This window comes from Suillus plorans (assembly GCF_016647745.1).
Source record: "Suillus plorans strain S12 chromosome Unknown HD556scaffold_6, whole genome shotgun sequence".
NCBI lineage: Eukaryota > Fungi > Basidiomycota > Agaricomycetes > Boletales > Suillaceae > Suillus > Suillus plorans.
Window position 1 is genome coordinate 42,229 of NW_024537390.1, and position 18,352 is coordinate 60,580.

Genomic DNA, 18,352 nt, shown 5'->3' on the forward strand with positions numbered 1-18,352 from the left:
AGGGTTTAACTCATCAATTCCCTCGATCTAGATATAAGAAAGACTTGGAATTTTAACAAAATCGGCGATATGATTCCCGATGACATGCTTTCGTTGTCGTTCGTGTCGTCGTCCTAATGTGTGTCTTTCAGGATTCGTATCTTCATCCACGTCTTATCTAGCCCGGCATCTATTCTAGGTTCATCCATCGTGGTTCTATTAATGCGGGGCTTTAAGCTTAACCATCACGCGAGAATCAGCTGTCAAGGCACTTTCACTGATTCTCGCTGTGTCTTAACATCGGCCATCAAGGATCATTCTGGTTGTTTGTCGTTCCGGATAATTTCACTTTACCACTTGGTTCAAGCGCAGGTACTTCGTTCCAGTAATGATACAACAAGAAATAGTTTTGCCTGGATCCTTTAAATATACTTCGAAACTCTATATGTTAAATAAATATCACGACGGATCCGAAATCAAATTTCTCCTCCTTGCAGACCACTCGGCAAGCATTTCCCTACACAGTACTGCTAGTTGATACATGTACATGCTCCTGGAAAACAATCGAATTCATGCTAGTTTCTACGTCAGAGCATGCCACGAGTTTGGCATGGTATTCTCGAACGCTCAGGATGAGGCGTGGTCCTAGCACAAACATCTGCACGAACGATAAAATTTGAAGAGCACCCGCGAGTATCTGAACTCCAATAGAATTTGAATTCTATAGAACTGATGAGCAGTGTTTACACGCAGATGTCAGCCACAGATCAGCGCACCGAGATTTCTTGAGAGAGATCAGCAAGCTGAAGGCAAGAGACACCAACAAAACTAACATGTGCGGAACTTGAGCAGAAAAATATAGCCGGGATCACATTACAAGCTCACCTTGCAAAATAAAGAACGTGAGATTGTACCAGCACTCTGAAACAATCCCCGATGGTCGATCCTGTCAATGGGCCGAGTCGTCGCAGCTCACGGAAGTGTTTCACAGCAATCCAGACTGAAAGACACAGTGCGAGGACCTCCCAAACAGTCTTGAGCATCCAAAGCATCGAAAACAGAAGCTCCCCGTCCTGATCAATTCCATAATCGCACATATATGTGTCAAAGAGTATCAACTCCTCTGGCGTTTGTCCAATGAGCCGTGTTCCTCAAGTCCACAAGTAAAGCTTACCTGCTGGCATATCGTTGAGTCCTATTCCCATGATCACTCCGCAGGCGATGTTTATAGCCAGGAAGATAATAACAAGGAAGATAAGCATCTTTCTAGATCCCTGATACATGGCATATAACCGAGCAATCATGATGACTTGCATCGTGTGTCAGTCAGGTCAATATCAGAGGTATTGCTCCTGCGTGACTTACCGCCCAACATGACAGTCAAGGCTATACCTGTCCAATTCAGTGCGTAGTCCGTGATAGTGCCTAAAACCCCCAATTAGTGAACGCCCTTGCGCTAGCATCAAAGACTACGACTTACACCTATCGAATCATTATATTGCGCCAAGTTCGATGGTTGGAATCTCACCCACCCCTGCATATGAGTGTATTGATTAGATGGGAATGAGATGGTTGCAGAATACTTACTGCATCTGTCAGCGATATCGATGGCATAGTTTCTGTGTTTTGCCAGTCAGAAAAATGAAATACAGTGCATATGAGACATACGCAGAAGATGGACACTAAATGTCAGAGATGAGCATTAGCACAGTGCAAAGTCGTTGATCTCGACACATACACAAAATATGGTATTCCAATATAGCGTATCTAGAACATTTTGGATTCAGCACAAGTTTCCCACCACGCTAAAGCACAACATGAAGTACGAACAGTCAAATACAGCACAGTCATGAGAGACCATCGTTGTCTCTGTCGCGAATTAATTGCACGCTCTTGTTTTCTTCTGATGCGGGACTCTTATCACTCACCCAGATGAGTTCAATCTATGACTCCATTTTTAGCGAGTTGGCTGCTACGGCGATAACATCGACGTACCTCTTGTCCGAGTGTTAAGACTAGATATATCATGAGAATATCAGTGATTTTCGAATACTGCCCTGCTCACCCCAATCGTATACCACCACGACGCCCGCGGCAACTGCGAAACTGCATGTCAACGTTATATCTAGACATCCTGGCGTGACAAACCTGCCAAATAGCTGAAAGAAATATTGAAATTGATTGTCGGCCACCAAATGGGATCATTTGAAATGGAGGTCATGTTCGAGGGATGGGTGAGCGAGTGGGGAAGGTTAGTGGTGTATAACGACAACGTTCGTGCAATATATACCACCGTTCATCCCTCGTATCACCAAAATCATCATGCCGGAGATGGATATTTGATCACACCTCAAGGTGCGAAATCAAACCAAAAACCGGTAATTAAGCACGATTTCCAAATCACTATTACGCATGCGACTACTCGGATACCAGAAAAGTTCCAGTCGTTAGTGATATCGCAAACTTATTTCCAATGCCATTTTCGAGGTGTTCTGTATGAAAGGTGGCAATGTGGCCATCGATCTAACACAGGTATAAGCATGATGCGATCGCAATGAGCATGTGTGTTTTTTTGGTCAAGTTCGAGACTTGCTATTAGCTCCCCCGATTGCTTTCTGTAATAATGTCGCATTCTGTAGTGTGGTAAAAGTCAGAGAACAAACACAACAGCGCACTCTATTCGGTGGATCCGATCGTGCACTTGATGCGACGGCGATGCATTGCACTGGTGAATACATCGTGACTCATGCTGTGTCATTGATACCTGTTAAACATAAGATGCCATACATACTAGGTCAAAACAGAAATCGCACATGGCAGACGAGAAGCCTGTAACGGGTAAAAAAGCCCGATTTCTAATTGTACAGCCTCGGTCAGTGGCCATTGTATTTCAGTGATGTTCTGCAGTGCCGACTTGAGCAGGAGCCGGTAAATGTTGCGAACTACAGGCGAGATCCATCAGATAAAACAAGAACGCCATTGTCACTCACTTCATCATACTCAACAAATTCAGAGGCGGGCTACGAAAGTCGCATTGTAGTCGGATGCTTGCACATGCATAGCCATCGTACAGACACATTGTTGCTTTAGAATCCTTATTCCACCTTCACAGGGTGTCAAAGATACAAATCCAAAACAGTCACATGTCGCAACATCCACATCTTCACGCGATGAAGCACACGGTAAGTATCCCATCCTCTATCTTTGCATGGAAATACTCAGCCAGGATGATGCAATCACCATGATCTAGAAGACTTGCCATACAAATGTTCCTGTACTGTATATCCGCCCTTTTGTAGTTCTCCGAGCACTTCAAATGCCCAGATATTGTTTGATGTTTCCCATGGGTTTTGATGTTGATATTCTGTCGTTCGAGAAGCTCGACTGTTGCAGTCGCTGTGTTGGCTCCGGAATTCCAGTGTAAGTCCATCGCAGATCAGTGACATCGAGTGTTGGATACATCTATAATATACTTACCTGTGGCAACACCAAAGCACGGCAATGAATCAAAGTTCACAATGAATGAATAATACCGTCAAGTGTTTGCATTCGCGCACCAAACATGATACACAAGGGGCGGGGTCTCTATGTGTTCGCAGCCAGTTGAAGCTTGTCTAAATTTTAATCAAAGCCCGTGGCGCTACCTCCGGCGTTTAAAAAATGGACCAACTGCTGATAGAATTGTGCTTATGTAAGTACAGTAATACTTTCTGCAATGCCGTTCCACACACACTCTTATTGCCTCACTCCCATCGGTCATGGAAGATGAGATCTAGAATCGACATGCACGTGAAGCTCGACGTACAGGCACTATTCCATCGAAGCTAGAAGGAATGACTATCATATTTGGTCTGCCTACATAGTACTTAAGTAAGTATATATGAGACTAAGAGTGTTGCTCCATCGAGAAAGGTCACTAGTTACTCAGCCATTGTTTCTCCCCCTGTACTGTCCTCGTCGTTTTTCTCATCACCAGCCGGAACCTGCTGCACTACAAACGACATGGGGTCCTTGCCCGATGAAGCTGACATCTGAATATAGAACTACGCAGGGACACCTTTCTCGTCCTTTCCCATGTAGGAGTTCTTGGACCGAATATGCCCTCCTTCTCTGGTTGCCGCATCGTAGCCAGCCTTGGCAACAGCGGATTCTAAGACTCCAACTTTCATCGACCCAAAGAGCGGGTCCGTCCAGCCCTGTACCGAACAAACAAACAATAAATCCTTTTGTTCAGACTTCAAGGAATGCTTAGTACCCACCACTGCGAAGTCGAATGATTGTTTAGAGTCAAGCCACAGGCTGAACGCTGTGCCTCCTGTTGCGCCTGTGACGACACCATCACCATTGCAGCAAGAGAACGACGTCGAAGAGAACGGTTTATCGCATTCCGGTGCTTTTCAGTAGCGGCACTCAGCAGACCCCATATTCTTGTAATGCTCATTCGCGAGAGACGTGCAGTGACCAGTCGAGCCACGAGTCTACGTGATCCATTCATTTCATTCTCCGTGGCCCATCGCATGCAGGAAATCGCATTCGAGCACCGATGAGTCATCAGCTATCTGGCTTCACGATTCGCAGTATCTATATGTCCAGACAGTGGAACACCAACGCGCAGAATCAGGCACTTTCACTGATTCTCGCTGTATCTTAACATCGGCTATCAAGGATTATTGTGGTTGCTAGTCGTTCCGGACAATTTCACCTTACCACTTGGTTCAAGCGCAGGTACTTCGTTCCAGTAATGATACAACAAGAAATAGTTTTGCCTGGATCCTTCAAGTATACTTCGAAACTCTATATGTTAAATAAATATCACGACGGATCCGAAATCAAATTTCTCCTCCCTGCAGACCACTCGGCAAGCATTTCCCTACACAGTACTGCTAGTTGATACATGTACATGCTCCTGGAGAACAATCGAATTCATGCTAGTTCCTGCGTCAGAGCATGCCACGAGTTTGGCATGGTATTCTCGAACGCTCAGGATGAGGCGTGGTCCTAGCACAAACATCTGCACGAACGATAAAATTTGAAGAGCACCTGCGAGTATCTGAACTCCAATAGAATTTGAATTCTATAGAACTGATGAGCAGTGTTTACACGCAGATGATCAGCGCACCGAGATTTCTGGAGAGAGATCGCCAAGCTGGAGGCAAGAGACACCAACAAAACTAACATGTGCGGAACTTGAGCAGAAAAATATAACCGTGTTCGCATTACAAGCTCACCTTGCAAAATAAAGAACGTGAGATTGTACCAGCACTCTGAAACAATCCCCGATGGTTGATCCTGTCGATGGGCCGAGTCGTCGTAGCTCACGGAAGTGTTTCACAGCAATCCAGGCTGAAAGACACAGTGCGAGGACCTCCCAAACAATGTTGAGCATCCAAAGCATCGAAAACAGAAGCTGCTCGTCCTGATCAAGTCCATAATCGCACATATAGTATATGTCAAAGAGTATCAACTCCTCTGATGTTTGTCCAATGAGCCGTGTTCCTCAAGTCAACAAGTAAAGCTTACCTGCTGTAGTATCGTCGAGTCCTATTGCCGCGATCACTCCGCAGGCGATGTTTACAGCCAGGAAGATAATAACAAGGAACATAAACATCTTTCTGGATCCCTGATACATGGCATGCAACCGAGCGATCATGATGGCTTGCATCGTGTGTCAGTCAGGTCCATATCACAGAGGTATTGCACCTGCGTGACTTACCGCCCAACATGACAGTCAAGGCCACAGTTGTACCATTTATTACGTAGTACGTGATATTGCCTAAAACTCCCAATTAGTGAACGCCCTCGCACTAGTATCAAAGACTCCGACTTACACCTATTGAGTCAGTATGTTGAGGCAAGTTCAATGGTTGGAATCTCACTCGCCCCTACATATGAGCGTATTGATTGGATGAGAATGAGATGGTTGCAGAATACTTACTGCATCTGTCAGCGATACCGATGGCATACCACCTCCTGTGTCCCGCCAGTCAGAAAATAAAACACAGAGCATATGAGACATACGCAGAACACTGGTACTAGTTGTCAGAGACGAGCTATTAGCACAGTGCAAAGTCGTTGATCTCGACACATACGCAGAATACGGTATTCCAATATAGCGTATCTATAACATTTTGGATTCAGCACAAGTTGCCCACCACGCTAGAACACAACATGAGGCACGAACAATCAAATACAGCACAGTCATGAGAGACCAGCGTTGTCTCTGTCGCGAATTAATTGCACGCTCTTGTTTCCTTCTGATGCGGGACTCTTGTCACTCACCCAGATGAGTTCAATCTATGACTCCATTCTTAGCGAGTTGGCTGCTACGGCGATAAAATCGACGTACCTCTTGTCCGAGTGTTAAGACTGTAAATATCATGAGAATATCAGCGATTCTCGAACACTGTCCTGCTCACCCCAGTCGTATACCACCACGATGCCGGCAGCAACTGTAAAACCGCAAGTCAATGGTGGATCCAGACATCTTGATGCGACAAACCTATACAATAGCTTACAAAAATATGCACACTGATATATGGCCAGTAAACGGGATCATTTGAGATGTAGGTCATGTTCGAGGGATGGGCGAGCGAGTGAGGAAGGTTAGTGGTGTATAACGATAGCGTTCGTGCAAGATATACCACCGTTCAGCGCTGCCCTCGTATCATCAAAATCAGCATGATGGAGATGTTTGATCCCACTCCAAGACCCTTGATCGGGTGTGATATGCATGAAACAAGTATTTACGCACTCTTCGGCATCGCTGGCTGAGCCCGAGGCGTAACAGCGGTACTTGTTTTCTGGATGTTTCTCAGCGACTCGATAAGGGCCGCTGTAGAAGAACACGGCAACAGCCTCGCGAAGTGCCAGGTTGGCAAAATTTTGCGTTTGCTCCATTTTATTCTCATGCGAACATGAATTATGAGGGAACGCGTACATTTGATTCGAATCCATCACGCGGGAACTCCGGATTTTTGAGCAGCTCTGTAGCAGCACTCTCAACACATACTGTGCGTCCTTGAAAAGGGATATTTGATAGAGGGACGAGGGTGTATATGGCAAGCGCAAGAGCAACGGCGGTCTTCTCCAGGTCAAAGTGCCACGCGGTAAGATACAACTAAATATGACGAAGACATTGCCATGATGAATCTGGGGATACGCAATACAAGCCTCGGCATATCAGCCCGGCGTGCTGTCTTATATCTGGAACGCTGTGAGATACGTGCTTCGAGAACATGAAAAACATACCGGCTGTAAATTTTTTACCGGCTTGATCCCAAGAGATCCATACATACTAGGTCAAACCAGAACTCGCACATGGGAGATGAGAAGCCTGTAACGGGTAAAAAGCCCGATTTCTATTGTACAGCCTCGGTCAGTGGCCATGTATTTCAGTGATGTTTTGCAGTGCCGACTTGAGCAGGGGCCGGTAAAGGTTGCGAGCTAAGGCGAGATCCATCAGATAAACCAAGAACGCCATTGTCACTTCATCATACTCAATAAATTCAGAGGCAGGCTACGAAAGTCACATCGTAGTCAGATGCTTGCACATGTGTAGCCATCGTATGGACACATGGTTGCTTTAGAATCCTTATTCCACCTTCATGGGGTGCCAAAGATACAAATCCAAAACAGTCGCATATCGCAACATAGCACTACATCTTCACGCGATGAAGCGCACGGTAAGCATCCCATCCTCTATCTTTGCATGGAAATACTCAGCCAGGATGATGCAATCACCATGATCTAGAAGACTTGCCATACAAATGTTCCTGTACTGTATATCCGCCCTTTTGTAGTTCTCCGAGCACTTCAAATGCCCAGATATTGTTTGATGTTTCCCATGGGTTTTGATGTTGATATTCTGTCGTTCGAGAAGCTCGACTGTTGCAGTCGCTGTCTTGGCTCCGGAATTCCAGTGTAAGTCCATCGCAGATCAGTGACATCGAGTGTTGGATACATGGATCTATGATATACTTACCTGTGGCAACACAAAAGCACGGCGATGAATCAAGGTTCACAATGAATGAATAATACCGCCAAGTGTTTGGATTCGCGCACCAAACATAATACACAAGAGGCAGGGTCTCTATGTGTTCGCGGCCAGCGTTGAACTTGTCTAAATTTTAATCAAAGCCCACAGCGCTACCTTCGGCGTTTGAAAAAATGGACCAACTGCTGTGATAGAATTGTGCTTACATAAGTACAGTAATTATAATACTCCAAGTTTCTGCGAGCAATGCCGTTCCAGAATTCTGTGACACACTCTCTTGTTGCCTCACTCGCATCGGTCATGGAAGACGAGAGTCGACCTGCACGTGAAGCTCGGCGGACAGGCACTATGCCGTCGAAGCTAGAAGAAATGACCATCATATTTGGTCAATTACTCAGCCATTATTTCTCCCCCTGTACTGTCCTCGTCGTTTTTCTCATCACCAACCGGAACCTGCTGCACTACAAACGACATAGGGTCCTTGCCCGGTGAAGCTGAGATCCGAATATAGAACTCCGTAGGGACGCCTTTCTCGTCCTTTCCCTTGTAGTGGTTCTTGGATTGAATATGCCCTCCTTCTCTGGTTGCCGCATTGTAGCCATCCTTGGCAACAGCGGATTCTACGACTCCAGCTTTCATTGACCCTAAGATCGGGTCCGTCCAGCCCTGTACCGAACAAACAAACAATAAATCCTTTTGTTCAAACTTCAAGGAATGCTTAGTACACACCACTGCGAAGTCGAATGAATGTTTAGAGTCAAGCCACAGTGTGAACGCTGTGCCCCCTGTCACGCCTGTGACGGCACCATCACCATTGCAGCAAGAGAATGTTGTTGAAGTAAATGGTCCATCGCCTCCCGGTGCTTTCCAGTAGCGGCCTGAGTCAAAATAGGTGTCTACAACTGAGTAGTGGAATTGGGTAGCATTCTTGAGGGAACAGTTGATCCAGTGGAACTTTTCCTTGAGATCATCGCCTGCCCCAGGGACGACTTCCTGTATAGTCTACGAGTTGTGACGAGGACATCATTTGATCATGCTCAGGGTTGAAGACTGAGAAAGCGTATACATACGTCTATAACCTTTTTAGACAGGGTCGCCGCGTCTATGATTATGGTCAAGATTTCGATAATGCCATTGGGTGGATTGGGCGAATCAGACATGATAGATGGATAGAAAGTAGGGATTGTAATGCTTTCAAATTGAGAGTTGCCCTCTGCCTTTAATACATAACTGAGATGGCATACTCGCCTACTCTAGGCCTCGATTGGTTTCCAGAATGAGGTAACACTCAACTAAAAAGCCGAGTTGGTCGAAGCTCGTTCTGAAGTGCTTGACTATTGCGTTCGTAAATGCATACTTTTAGTTATAATATTGGACCCTGAGCCGGTAATGTCAGGCAAAAATGGCAGTGTTCAAGATTATCGAAAACAATCTCCCGTTGAAGATGTGGCTCAGGGTAATACGTGCATGAGAACTGAGTGAAACTGACAACAAACTGCATTCGCGCTCAGAACCATGCACGGCCCCCTCCATTGTAAACTGAGAGTCAAATTCGATATCAGCTGGTGAATCTTCAAACAGACAACGAGGAGGCAAACACGATGTAATCCCCAGCACGATTGTCGAATGGGAAATTTTCAACAGTGTACCTGATAGAACATGAAACATGTACTATGATATTTGAGACTTAGTAGTACCTGAAGGCCTGAACGACGGTAGGCATATTGTATACGTCATCGACAATGCACGACATCGCCCTGGTTGAAATAGTCAGTCGTGGATTCTTTGAAAGATACAGGTCCCTACCATCCAACCTGAGTCATTGTTCGACGGGCTGGGGTCCATGATGGGGATTTTCCATAATCCACTTGAGCAACTCTAGTAGGCAGGCATAGATAAAGCCGTACTCCCTAGCGATGAATTTTGGGTACCACTTCCGTTGCCATTCTTTGAAAGGCCGTCAAGGACGCAATTGAATCAGTTTATCGGGATGTTAAACGTCATAAAATGAATACTGCGACAGCAATCAAGGCCAAGCACGGCAAGGGTACTTGTTTTCTAGATGTATCCGAAAGACTCGATAAGGGCCGGTGTAAAAGAACATAACAACAGCCTCGCGATGTGCCGGGTTTGGCAGATTTTTGCGTTTTCCCATATAATACCACTTCACTCTCATCGTGAATTATGAGGGAACACGTACATTTGAATTGAATCCATCACGCAGGAACTCTACAGCTCTGTAGCAGCACTCTCAACCCATGCTGTGTGTTCTTGAAAAGGGATATTTGATAAAGAGACGAGGGTGCATATGGCAAGCGCAAGAGCAACGGCGGTCTTCTAGGGTCTTCTCCAGGTCAAAGTGCCACATGGTAAGATACAACTAAATATGACAAAGACATTGCCATGATGAATCTGGGGATACACAATACAAGCCTCGTCATATCAGCATGGCGTGCTGCATTATATGTGGAACGCTGTGAGATACGTGCTTCGAGAACATGAAAAACATACCGGCTTGATCCAAGAGATCTGAACAGTTAACAGGGCTTTAGTGAAAAAGTCTGTTGAATAACTCTTGCAACAGGCCTTTTGACTAACACCTGCAGTGAGACTTGGGAAAGGCTTATCGATCGCGTGCCGTATGCAACAATTCCCTTGCGTTACTAGCAAAGAGGTTGGATGAGGGATGTTAATGATTATGTAATGAAGTAGTAGCTCGCCTGCTTTCGCATGCCACGCGACCCTTCTGCGAGACAATGGCTAAGAAAACAAGGTAGGTTTGTATACTTACTACTATAGTTAGTCTATGCTCAAATCAGGGTCAATACAGTCTGAACATGTCTTCGTCGATCCCAATGTGTGGCTCCCCATAGGAGTCTTGCTGAGAACGAGTGCTGACGCTGACTCGGACTCGGACTCGGCCACGAGGCCACTATGTAAAACTGGGCCAGTGGCGCGACCCGAGATAGGCTCTGCGTAGCAAATACACCTTCGGCACGACCCCCACCAATCCCGAGGTCGTGCACCTACATCATCAACCAACCGGTCTCACATATGCCGGTGATCGCAGGATCTGACCGGAAACGAATTCAATGGACCTATTTTTGGAGACAATGTGGGTTCCGAACGAGGTATGTCCGTTTGTCCTTTACGCCGTTGGACATCATGATATATATTAATACTGAACTCATGATTAACGGTACAATTGCAATCCACCAGACTCTATCTCCACATTTTCTCCGATCACTGGCATCGCGAAGCTTCAAAGCTCTGCATCGATGGCAGCCTCGTGAAATAAATATGTACATTGTACATCACTGAGGAATATAATTGGACCGGCTATATCGCTTCCGGAGTTCGTGATGGAAGCTAGCTCTTTCGTAAGCGGGGACCTGTTCGGGATGACGTATTTACTCCTAACATGTGTCTTTAGGTTCCAAATTGGCTGCACCCAGGAAATAATACACAAATATCGGAACATCTCTTGATCCAGGGATAGAATGTCTCCGGTACTTGACCTTGTCCGGCAGAAGTAGACATTGAACTTGGCATAAAATTGCTACTTTCTTTAAAAAGACAAGCGCTGATGCACTGGCTTATCTTAACTGATAAGCTGATATGCAGTGTATGACATCGGAGAATATTTGTACACAAAAAGGATCGAGACATCCATGCTGCGATATCAGAAAACCAATGTGTATGCAGCGAATGACGCATCTATCTGCAATGTAGGAGAGCGCTTTGTGAGTATTATGACCAAGCTAGTCCAAAATAGAGTAGAGAAATCCCGTGGAATAACGACAGAAAGGTAATGTGTGTGGTATGTACGAGGATATACGTTAGTCGCGTCATCGTTTGCGGGGAATACGAGGGTGGGATGCAATGAGGTTCACTACTCCAGAAAGCAATTCTACCGTAATGTGATGCCTTTACAGTGGTCGAGCCGGTATATGAAAATGTCTGTGCTGCAAGTATCCATGCATCATGATCTCATAGCATTCATGACTATTGATGCCCGTCTCCATTCTGCCCACCGAATGCTGCTCATGGGGCATAAGCACTTTGCATCTGTCCTGTTGGTTGCTGATACAATAACTGATGGCTTGAGCACGGCGTCGACGGATTAGACGGTTCAGAATAGGCCTTTTCTTGTACTACGTTGAGGCTAACATTCCCACCGTCCGTGGCAGCCGTTGCTTTCGTCGGGTCGCCAATGCCTGCACGAGTTCCCCATCCAGTCTCATGCAGCGTGAAGAGCGCATACAGCTTCATGATCGCGAAATAGTACCCGAACAGGATGAACGCAGGGACATAAATGATGTGGCTGGGCGTGTGCCAGAGATGCGGGAGGAGCTTGGCCGTACGAGTGGCGAGAAGCCACACAATGTATGAGAGGATAATGTTCCACCAAGGTAGATGGTATCCTCCATCTATAACGGCAATGGTACTTTTCCAAACAAGATAACCGACGAGGCAGGGTCCTACTAGGAGCGTGAAGGGGTTAAAGAGCTTGTCGACCTGTGAACGAGATAAAAATAAATAAGGCTGACAGGATGATGTCACCGACGTCAACTGACCATAGTATAAGCGACATATGGATGGGTAGTCCAAATATATCGTTCCATGAATAATGACCTCAAATCACTTCTCCAGGTATTTCGGGTCCATCGTAAAACCTGTTTCAAGAATCTCCAGTTCGGCTTCATCGTACTCAATAACTCTGCCTCTTTGCAACACTGAACATAGGTACTCCACCCATGGCTCACCATCCACCTCGTCAGGAATTTGTCATCGCCCGAGTTGAGCTGGTACTTGCCCAGCCAGTAGTCGTGCGTGAAACCATGCAGGAACTCTGGGTCTTTGAGGATGACCGTTCGGTAGGCAGCTGTACGACCCGAAAGACATGGAAGACCACCATCGATATGTGTGCTGGAGCTAATTTCGATGTTACGGATCGTCAGACGGAATGCCGCGAGGACCTCCCAAACTGTCATGCGTGTGCCTACTGGTTGGACACGTTGACTCGTGCCCACGCCTCCAACCTTCTGGTCTTCAAAACATGCGAGCACATATGGCAAAAGCGTTGGTGGCCAAATAGCATCGTCGTCTGCAAAGACAATGATGTCTGTCGTGGTATTCCTGATACCGTGTGCCATCTGCAACCGCTTATTCGCGAAAGGAACGGTGAGGACGCGAATACGCTCCGGGTCAACGGCGTTGGCAAGTTCTTGGAGAGGAATGAGCATTTTCTCTTCGGTGATGATGATGATCTCTTTCGGTTTGCCAGCAAGCCAACTGTTGGCTGCTTCCTTGAATTCTTCACCAGCGTCGATGGTGGGTACAATGATAGTAACATCTTCTGAAGCCACATAGGTGGGATTCTCGGGGAGGGGAACAGGACGGTAGGTGACGGAGGCAATGATACGAATCAAGTACCACAGATAGCGGTAGAAACTAGAAAGTCGTCAGCTTGAATCAAGAAACCGAAAAAAAGACGACATACCCGATGACTCCGAATGGTACGACTGTACATGAGGTTAGCACGAACAGTCAAAATACTGTAAAGCGAAGACACGTACAGATTGGAAAGTCATCGGACGTCAAGTAGAGCATTGTGGCAGTCTACTACGCCTGCTGTCAGGAGAGTAGTGAGGCCAAATGAGCGGCAGGGTCGTAGCTAAGACGACGAAGGATGGAGGTCTTCGGAGAGAAAGAAAGAGAAGGGAAGAAGGAACGAGTAACGTTGGTGGATTATTACATAGGTCACCAAAGCATGTATGCCAGAAGTATTGTCGGGGTTCAAATTTCGAAATATCATCAAAATAAGCTTTGTTTGGGAATAAAAATAATACTAGCTAATTATCCCATGCTATATTACGATATATGTTAATATTTTCTCGCCGGTCATTCCCCGGGTCACGAGTGCGAATGGTCGACAACTCGACGGGCTCAGAAGCCCGACTTAAGGCCTACTGGAGATGCCCCCAAGTTTTCTCATTAGTGACGTGTGACGTGGAAAATAAAATCGTAAACATATCCTGTCCTGGAGCCTCGGTTCTAGGCTCATTGACAAAAGCTAGCCCTCGATGCCAGATACAAAAAGGCCTTGCCTCAATAGCAATTCTGCCACGATGATGCATCATAACGCGTAACCATGCGTCTAATGATTAATCGCACCGATCTCATTTCTGCCACCGCACACCCTGGCAGTTCTCCGCGACTCCGAGTCACTCCACATCGTGATATCGGTACGTTCCGATTCTCGAATGATGCATGACCTTGACACTGATCCGAATCCCCTCATAGCATGCTGTACAAGGAAGCAAGAAGTCCACGTCCATGACAGCCACCCTTGATGTTGCTCGCAGAAAACACTCCACGGCCTCCACTGCTTTCGTTAGCGTTACAGTAAGACGTCCATGACATTGACAGATAATCATGATCCCGCTTGCACGGGTCAGACGCGTCTATAGAAACCTATTTATGGAAGGAGCGCGCTTACGCGAACACTCGAGTTGCACAGCCTTGCCGCCTGCAGTCATAACGTTGAACGCGCTCATACACTCACGGCACACCTTCAAGGAGCGCTCGCCCAGTATCGCACGTTCAATTCAAACCAGCCCAGGTCCTCTGTACCACCAGCAATCCCTGCAGGCTTGTTTACGGAGGAGACCGCGGAATCAAAATAATCTGACAATTCGGCAAATGTTGTAGTTTACCTATTATAGAAGTAACGAACTGTCAGGGTTCGCGACATGTGTAATAATTTTCACTAGTTCACTGGCTAGCTTTCCTGTCAGATCAACTCCGCCGTTTGGGAAGCGTGCATACAAACTCAAAAAGCGCTCACGAAGCAACAGCGCGCGAGGGTCTCGTCTCGTTCTCTCCACCTCCGCCCTCTTGATGTTTCAGTTGAGAATTCGATTCACCGTCGTACTCTAAAACTATATCATGAACACTGCAAATGAATTCTGGGCCCTCTAACATGTTCCGGAGGTTAAAGCGTTCAAACTCTAAAAAAAACTGACGGCATACGGCCAGTATCAGATAACAATTACGAGGCTATTACTTCTTCGGTGGGAAAAAAGGTGCTAGCTACTGTCCTAGTACTCATGGGGTTACCGATATTTACTTTGAATGTAGCACAAAATGCAAAGATAATACTTTAAAATCGGGCGGTCAAAATTTTCATGTATTCGCAAATATTTTCACCGAAACGCCTAGGCCTAGGGTGCTCACGAAGCTTAACTGGAACCTTTTGATAGACGTGAACGTTCATGCAAGACCACATTGACACTGATCAAGTGGCTGAGATATGCGATTCGACTTTCTCAGTACAACCGTACACTACCCAACAGCTACATCCTGAAACGATAAGCGAAAGAAACCGTGCGTTAAAATACGAAAAATATAAACATACGAAGTCAAAACATGCGGGGGACCCGACCACACTATAGTACTGCCGTCAAAGGGTACAGTGATACATAGAATAAAGTAGCAGTATAAGGGAAAACTGAAAGATGTAGAGTACAACACCAGGTGCGATGAGTTTGAGGTGATACCATGCAAAAGTCGATTAGAGAATCGAGTGCGACTGACGAGACCTTATCAAAGAGTGAGGACGATCAAAATACAAAGACGACGAGTAAGGACAGTGACGACCGTGTGACTGGTAAACGCGGAGGGTTGGATGGGTGTCGAGTCAACACAAAAGGAGTTAAGAACCGTAAGGGATGATGAGAAGCCGTCAAGGGAGTAATGCGTATAAAGGGTCATGCTGTCTTAGTTAGGTCGATGGGACGGGGGAAGCCGAGAACCCTGTAGCGGATGATTTTCTCGCATCCGAACTTTTCCTCCCATCTGCACGCGCGGAGGCTGAAGTGCTACTAGTAGAAGCTCGTGATCTCTTTTCGCTCCAAACAGTGCCTGTCGATGCCGACAGAACCGTTGTGCTAGTACTCCACCTTGATCCCAGCCTCTCGGTCTGCACAATAGGTTCAGGAAAAGGTAACACATGGTTCGTTGCTGCTGCCCTCGTTGAGCTGCTGGATTCCGCTTCCGCTTGAGTACCCGCCGTCAGAGACTGCAGAAGAAGTTGTGCCATTAGGACCTCATCTCCAAGGCCACGTTCTCCCTCATTGATGTGAACCGGAGGGGGACGAGAAGGGATCAGAGCCTGTGCTGAGGCTTGGTGTTCCAACGCTCTCACCCTCAATCCCATTCGTCTCTTGCATCTTCCTTTAGCCTTCCTAGCTTTGGGCGCGGGAAAACGATATTGGGCGGCTACGTCACTAAATTGCACATGATTCAAATCAGCAATTCCGAGGCCGATGGTGGGAGGAGGCGGGGGAGGTGGGGAAGCAAAAGGATCCCTCATGGAGAGAAAATCGGAGGCCGAGTCCGAAGACATGCCCCGCGAAATCGAGTGCTTTGCGATGCGATGGTTGGGAAATTCCATAGCTTTCGGCACCGAGGAGTTCGCTGTATGATTGACAGAAGTTGGCAGGGTCGACAGGGCCGACTTAACGACAGACGGAAGTACTGAAAACAAATAATAAGTTAAATGTCTTGGACTGGCTGTCGTTCGAAAGCGCAATATATGCTTACAATAAAGGGTAGTGACTACTCCCATCGCCCAGAACAGCGAACAGACGGAGTGAGCGATAACAAGTCCAGCGGCAACTGTTACGTCAGAATTTTGCGATGGTTGCGATGTTGTCACTGAATCGGGGGCTTGCAAAGCGGCCCAGGATGGAGAATTCTGTGCAACGATTGCTAGAGCAATTTTCAAGGCTGCACATACTATAGCAGCTGCCTGTGCCGCTAACATGGTAACGGGAAGACGCATCTCCTTGTAAAGCCAGCTTAGTGCCGCCTTTCCCTCAGGTATCACACCGTTTTCTTGCCCTGAGTGAGTGAGGGTGAGTGATGGTGGTAAATTTACGACGGTTTTTCCACTCTTGGCCGACGAGCGGTCGCATATCGGCTGAGTATGCACCAATGAGGCTGGAAAAGGCCAGGTGTCAGGAGTGGGTGAGCTGACCCGTCTAGATTTATTCTGAGCGATGGTCGGACGAGCTGAGCTCTCGGGACCTGCTGGGACTTTCTCGGATATCTTGGTGAATGGAGCTGCAACGGCGATAGCGGAGCGTATATCAAGGAAGATGCCAATAGCGAGGGGGAGTTGAAGACTTCGTGAGATAAGAGAGAATGTGGGTGAAAGCAAAGTGGGAGTGCTTGGAATTGAGCCAGCGATTGTTGCTATGATGGCATTCAAAACTTGACGAAAGAGATGAGTAGAAATTACTCACCGCATATGAGGAATGTTGTCACCAAGACCGCTAGGAAGCGAAAGGCGCGGTGGGGAACCAGAGAATCTGGCGTGGTGGCCACGAACAATACGTACAGCGAACTCAAAGATACTTTAGAAAATATTAGCGCGTGAAGCGGGTTTAGACTGTCAGTTTGACGCTTACAGAGACATGCATGCAAGGCCAAAAAGACATTCCAAAGGCGCTGAAGGAGCTGGACATGGTTGAGCGACGCTCCGAGGCCAAGTCCGCTAGCGATGGCTGGTAGGACAGTATTGAGTGCCAAGAGAATATTTAGAACAAGTTTGTTTCGGCTAAAAGGAGATGAATGAGCTAGAAGGATGGCGGACACTAACGACAGAATGAGCAAAAGAGCGGGCGGGATGACCTGCAAGGTCAGAGAGAACGGCGTGGATATGATACCTGAGCTAGAAGACAGGAAAACGGGAGACATGGTAAGAAAGTAACAAAAGAATGTAGATAATGAGCGTTCGCGAAGATAAAAAAGTAGGTAGTTGGTGGAAAAAGACGATCAAGTATCAGAAGAAGAAGAAAATATAAGATTTAATTTGCTAGCGAAATGAACAGGGGAAGAGCCGACGAATTAGGAAAGCGTCTTTGTTAGTATATAAATATTCTACTTTTAGCTATTTAACCCGCGGATGGGCAGTCGAGTCCCTGCATGTTTCGATTCTTGTCACAGTAATCGGCCATTCAAGTTCCCCGACCTCGAGAATGGTGTGGTACATGCCAAATAAAGGTGCACTTCCTTGGCTTAAGCTGTGTTGGCACTAAGCCATACCTGATATACAATTGTACATGCAACATACTCAGTGGACATGTAGTACACTTATCGTGATATCCCAACCCACACTAGTAAGAGGTTTAACATTAGTAACAGCACCGTAGAGTATACTACTTACCTGTGATTATGCTGGCAGTGGCGCTGTATCGGATCAAATGATAAAGCTGAACTTCGGATAGAAGCATATGGCGCATGGTGACCGACTTATAAACCTATATACGATTGTGCATCATCCGAAGTCTGATGGGGAAGAGATCGTGAAAG

General features: G+C 46.6%; 7 protein-coding genes across 7 annotated transcripts; all 7 read right to left on the bottom strand.

The window, feature by feature from the left end:
• Positions 1 to 83: 83 nt before the first annotated feature.
• HD556DRAFT_1493638 (uncharacterized protein) lies at positions 84 to 2,200 on the bottom strand (the record flags this gene model as incomplete). The annotated part of the gene is made up of 14 exons (XM_041308842.1): positions 84 to 700; positions 756 to 807; positions 865 to 1,102; positions 1,154 to 1,288; positions 1,345 to 1,404; positions 1,462 to 1,513; positions 1,567 to 1,598; positions 1,648 to 1,661; positions 1,718 to 1,746; positions 1,810 to 1,848; positions 1,908 to 1,922; positions 1,975 to 1,994; positions 2,045 to 2,077; positions 2,128 to 2,200. 14 exons carry the CDS (start codon positions 2,198 to 2,200, stop codon positions 497 to 499), a joined length of 996 nt encoding a protein of 331 aa, XP_041165202.1. The 3' UTR covers positions 84 to 496.
• Positions 2,201 to 3,097: 897 nt separating this feature from the next.
• Positions 3,098 to 3,417, bottom strand: HD556DRAFT_1333753 (uncharacterized protein; the record flags this gene model as incomplete). Its single annotated transcript, XM_041301847.1, has 1 exon — positions 3,098 to 3,417. A coding segment is annotated over exon 1 (260 nt), but the record flags the coding sequence as incomplete, so codon positions are not given.
• Positions 3,418 to 4,849: 1,432 nt separating this feature from the next.
• Positions 4,850 to 6,551, bottom strand: HD556DRAFT_1438049 (uncharacterized protein; the record flags this gene model as incomplete). The annotated part of the gene is made up of 14 exons (XM_041305794.1): positions 4,850 to 5,053; positions 5,099 to 5,150; positions 5,208 to 5,448; positions 5,500 to 5,634; positions 5,693 to 5,752; positions 5,810 to 5,861; positions 5,915 to 5,949; positions 5,998 to 6,011; positions 6,069 to 6,097; positions 6,161 to 6,199; positions 6,259 to 6,273; positions 6,326 to 6,345; positions 6,396 to 6,428; positions 6,479 to 6,551. The coding sequence occupies 14 exons, from the start codon at positions 6,549 to 6,551 to the stop codon at positions 4,850 to 4,852; spliced, it is 1,002 nt and encodes a 333-aa protein (XP_041165204.1).
• A 1,042-nt stretch (positions 6,552 to 7,593) lies between these two features.
• Positions 7,594 to 7,917, bottom strand: HD556DRAFT_1333787 (uncharacterized protein). The gene has a single exon (XM_041301848.1). It carries the CDS (start codon positions 7,907 to 7,909, stop codon positions 7,643 to 7,645), a length of 267 nt encoding a protein of 88 aa, XP_041165205.1. The 5' UTR covers positions 7,910 to 7,917; the 3' UTR covers positions 7,594 to 7,642.
• Positions 7,918 to 8,074: 157 nt separating this feature from the next.
• HD556DRAFT_1284940 (uncharacterized protein) lies at positions 8,075 to 9,184 on the bottom strand. The gene is made up of 4 exons (XM_041299320.1): positions 9,043 to 9,184; positions 8,702 to 8,974; positions 8,179 to 8,638; positions 8,075 to 8,124 (listed from the first exon to the last, which is right to left on the bottom strand). The coding sequence occupies exons 1-3, from the start codon at positions 9,130 to 9,132 to the stop codon at positions 8,363 to 8,365; spliced, it is 639 nt and encodes a 212-aa protein (XP_041165206.1). The 5' UTR covers positions 9,133 to 9,184; the 3' UTR covers positions 8,075 to 8,124; positions 8,179 to 8,362.
• A 2,717-nt stretch (positions 9,185 to 11,901) lies between these two features.
• HD556DRAFT_1429671 (glycosyltransferase family 2 protein) lies at positions 11,902 to 13,585 on the bottom strand (the record flags this gene model as incomplete). Its single annotated transcript, XM_041304833.1, has 5 exons — positions 11,902 to 11,937; positions 12,143 to 12,490; positions 12,550 to 13,426; positions 13,476 to 13,497; positions 13,552 to 13,585. 5 exons carry the CDS (start codon positions 13,583 to 13,585, stop codon positions 11,902 to 11,904), a joined length of 1,317 nt encoding a protein of 438 aa, XP_041165207.1.
• A 2,173-nt stretch (positions 13,586 to 15,758) lies between these two features.
• HD556DRAFT_1304212 (uncharacterized protein) lies at positions 15,759 to 17,737 on the bottom strand (the record flags this gene model as incomplete). Its single annotated transcript, XM_041299663.1, has 6 exons — positions 15,759 to 16,513; positions 16,580 to 16,733; positions 16,776 to 17,251; positions 17,284 to 17,394; positions 17,449 to 17,597; positions 17,640 to 17,737. 6 exons carry the CDS (start codon positions 17,735 to 17,737, stop codon positions 15,759 to 15,761), a joined length of 1,743 nt encoding a protein of 580 aa, XP_041165208.1.
• Positions 17,738 to 18,352: the final 615 nt, after the last annotated feature.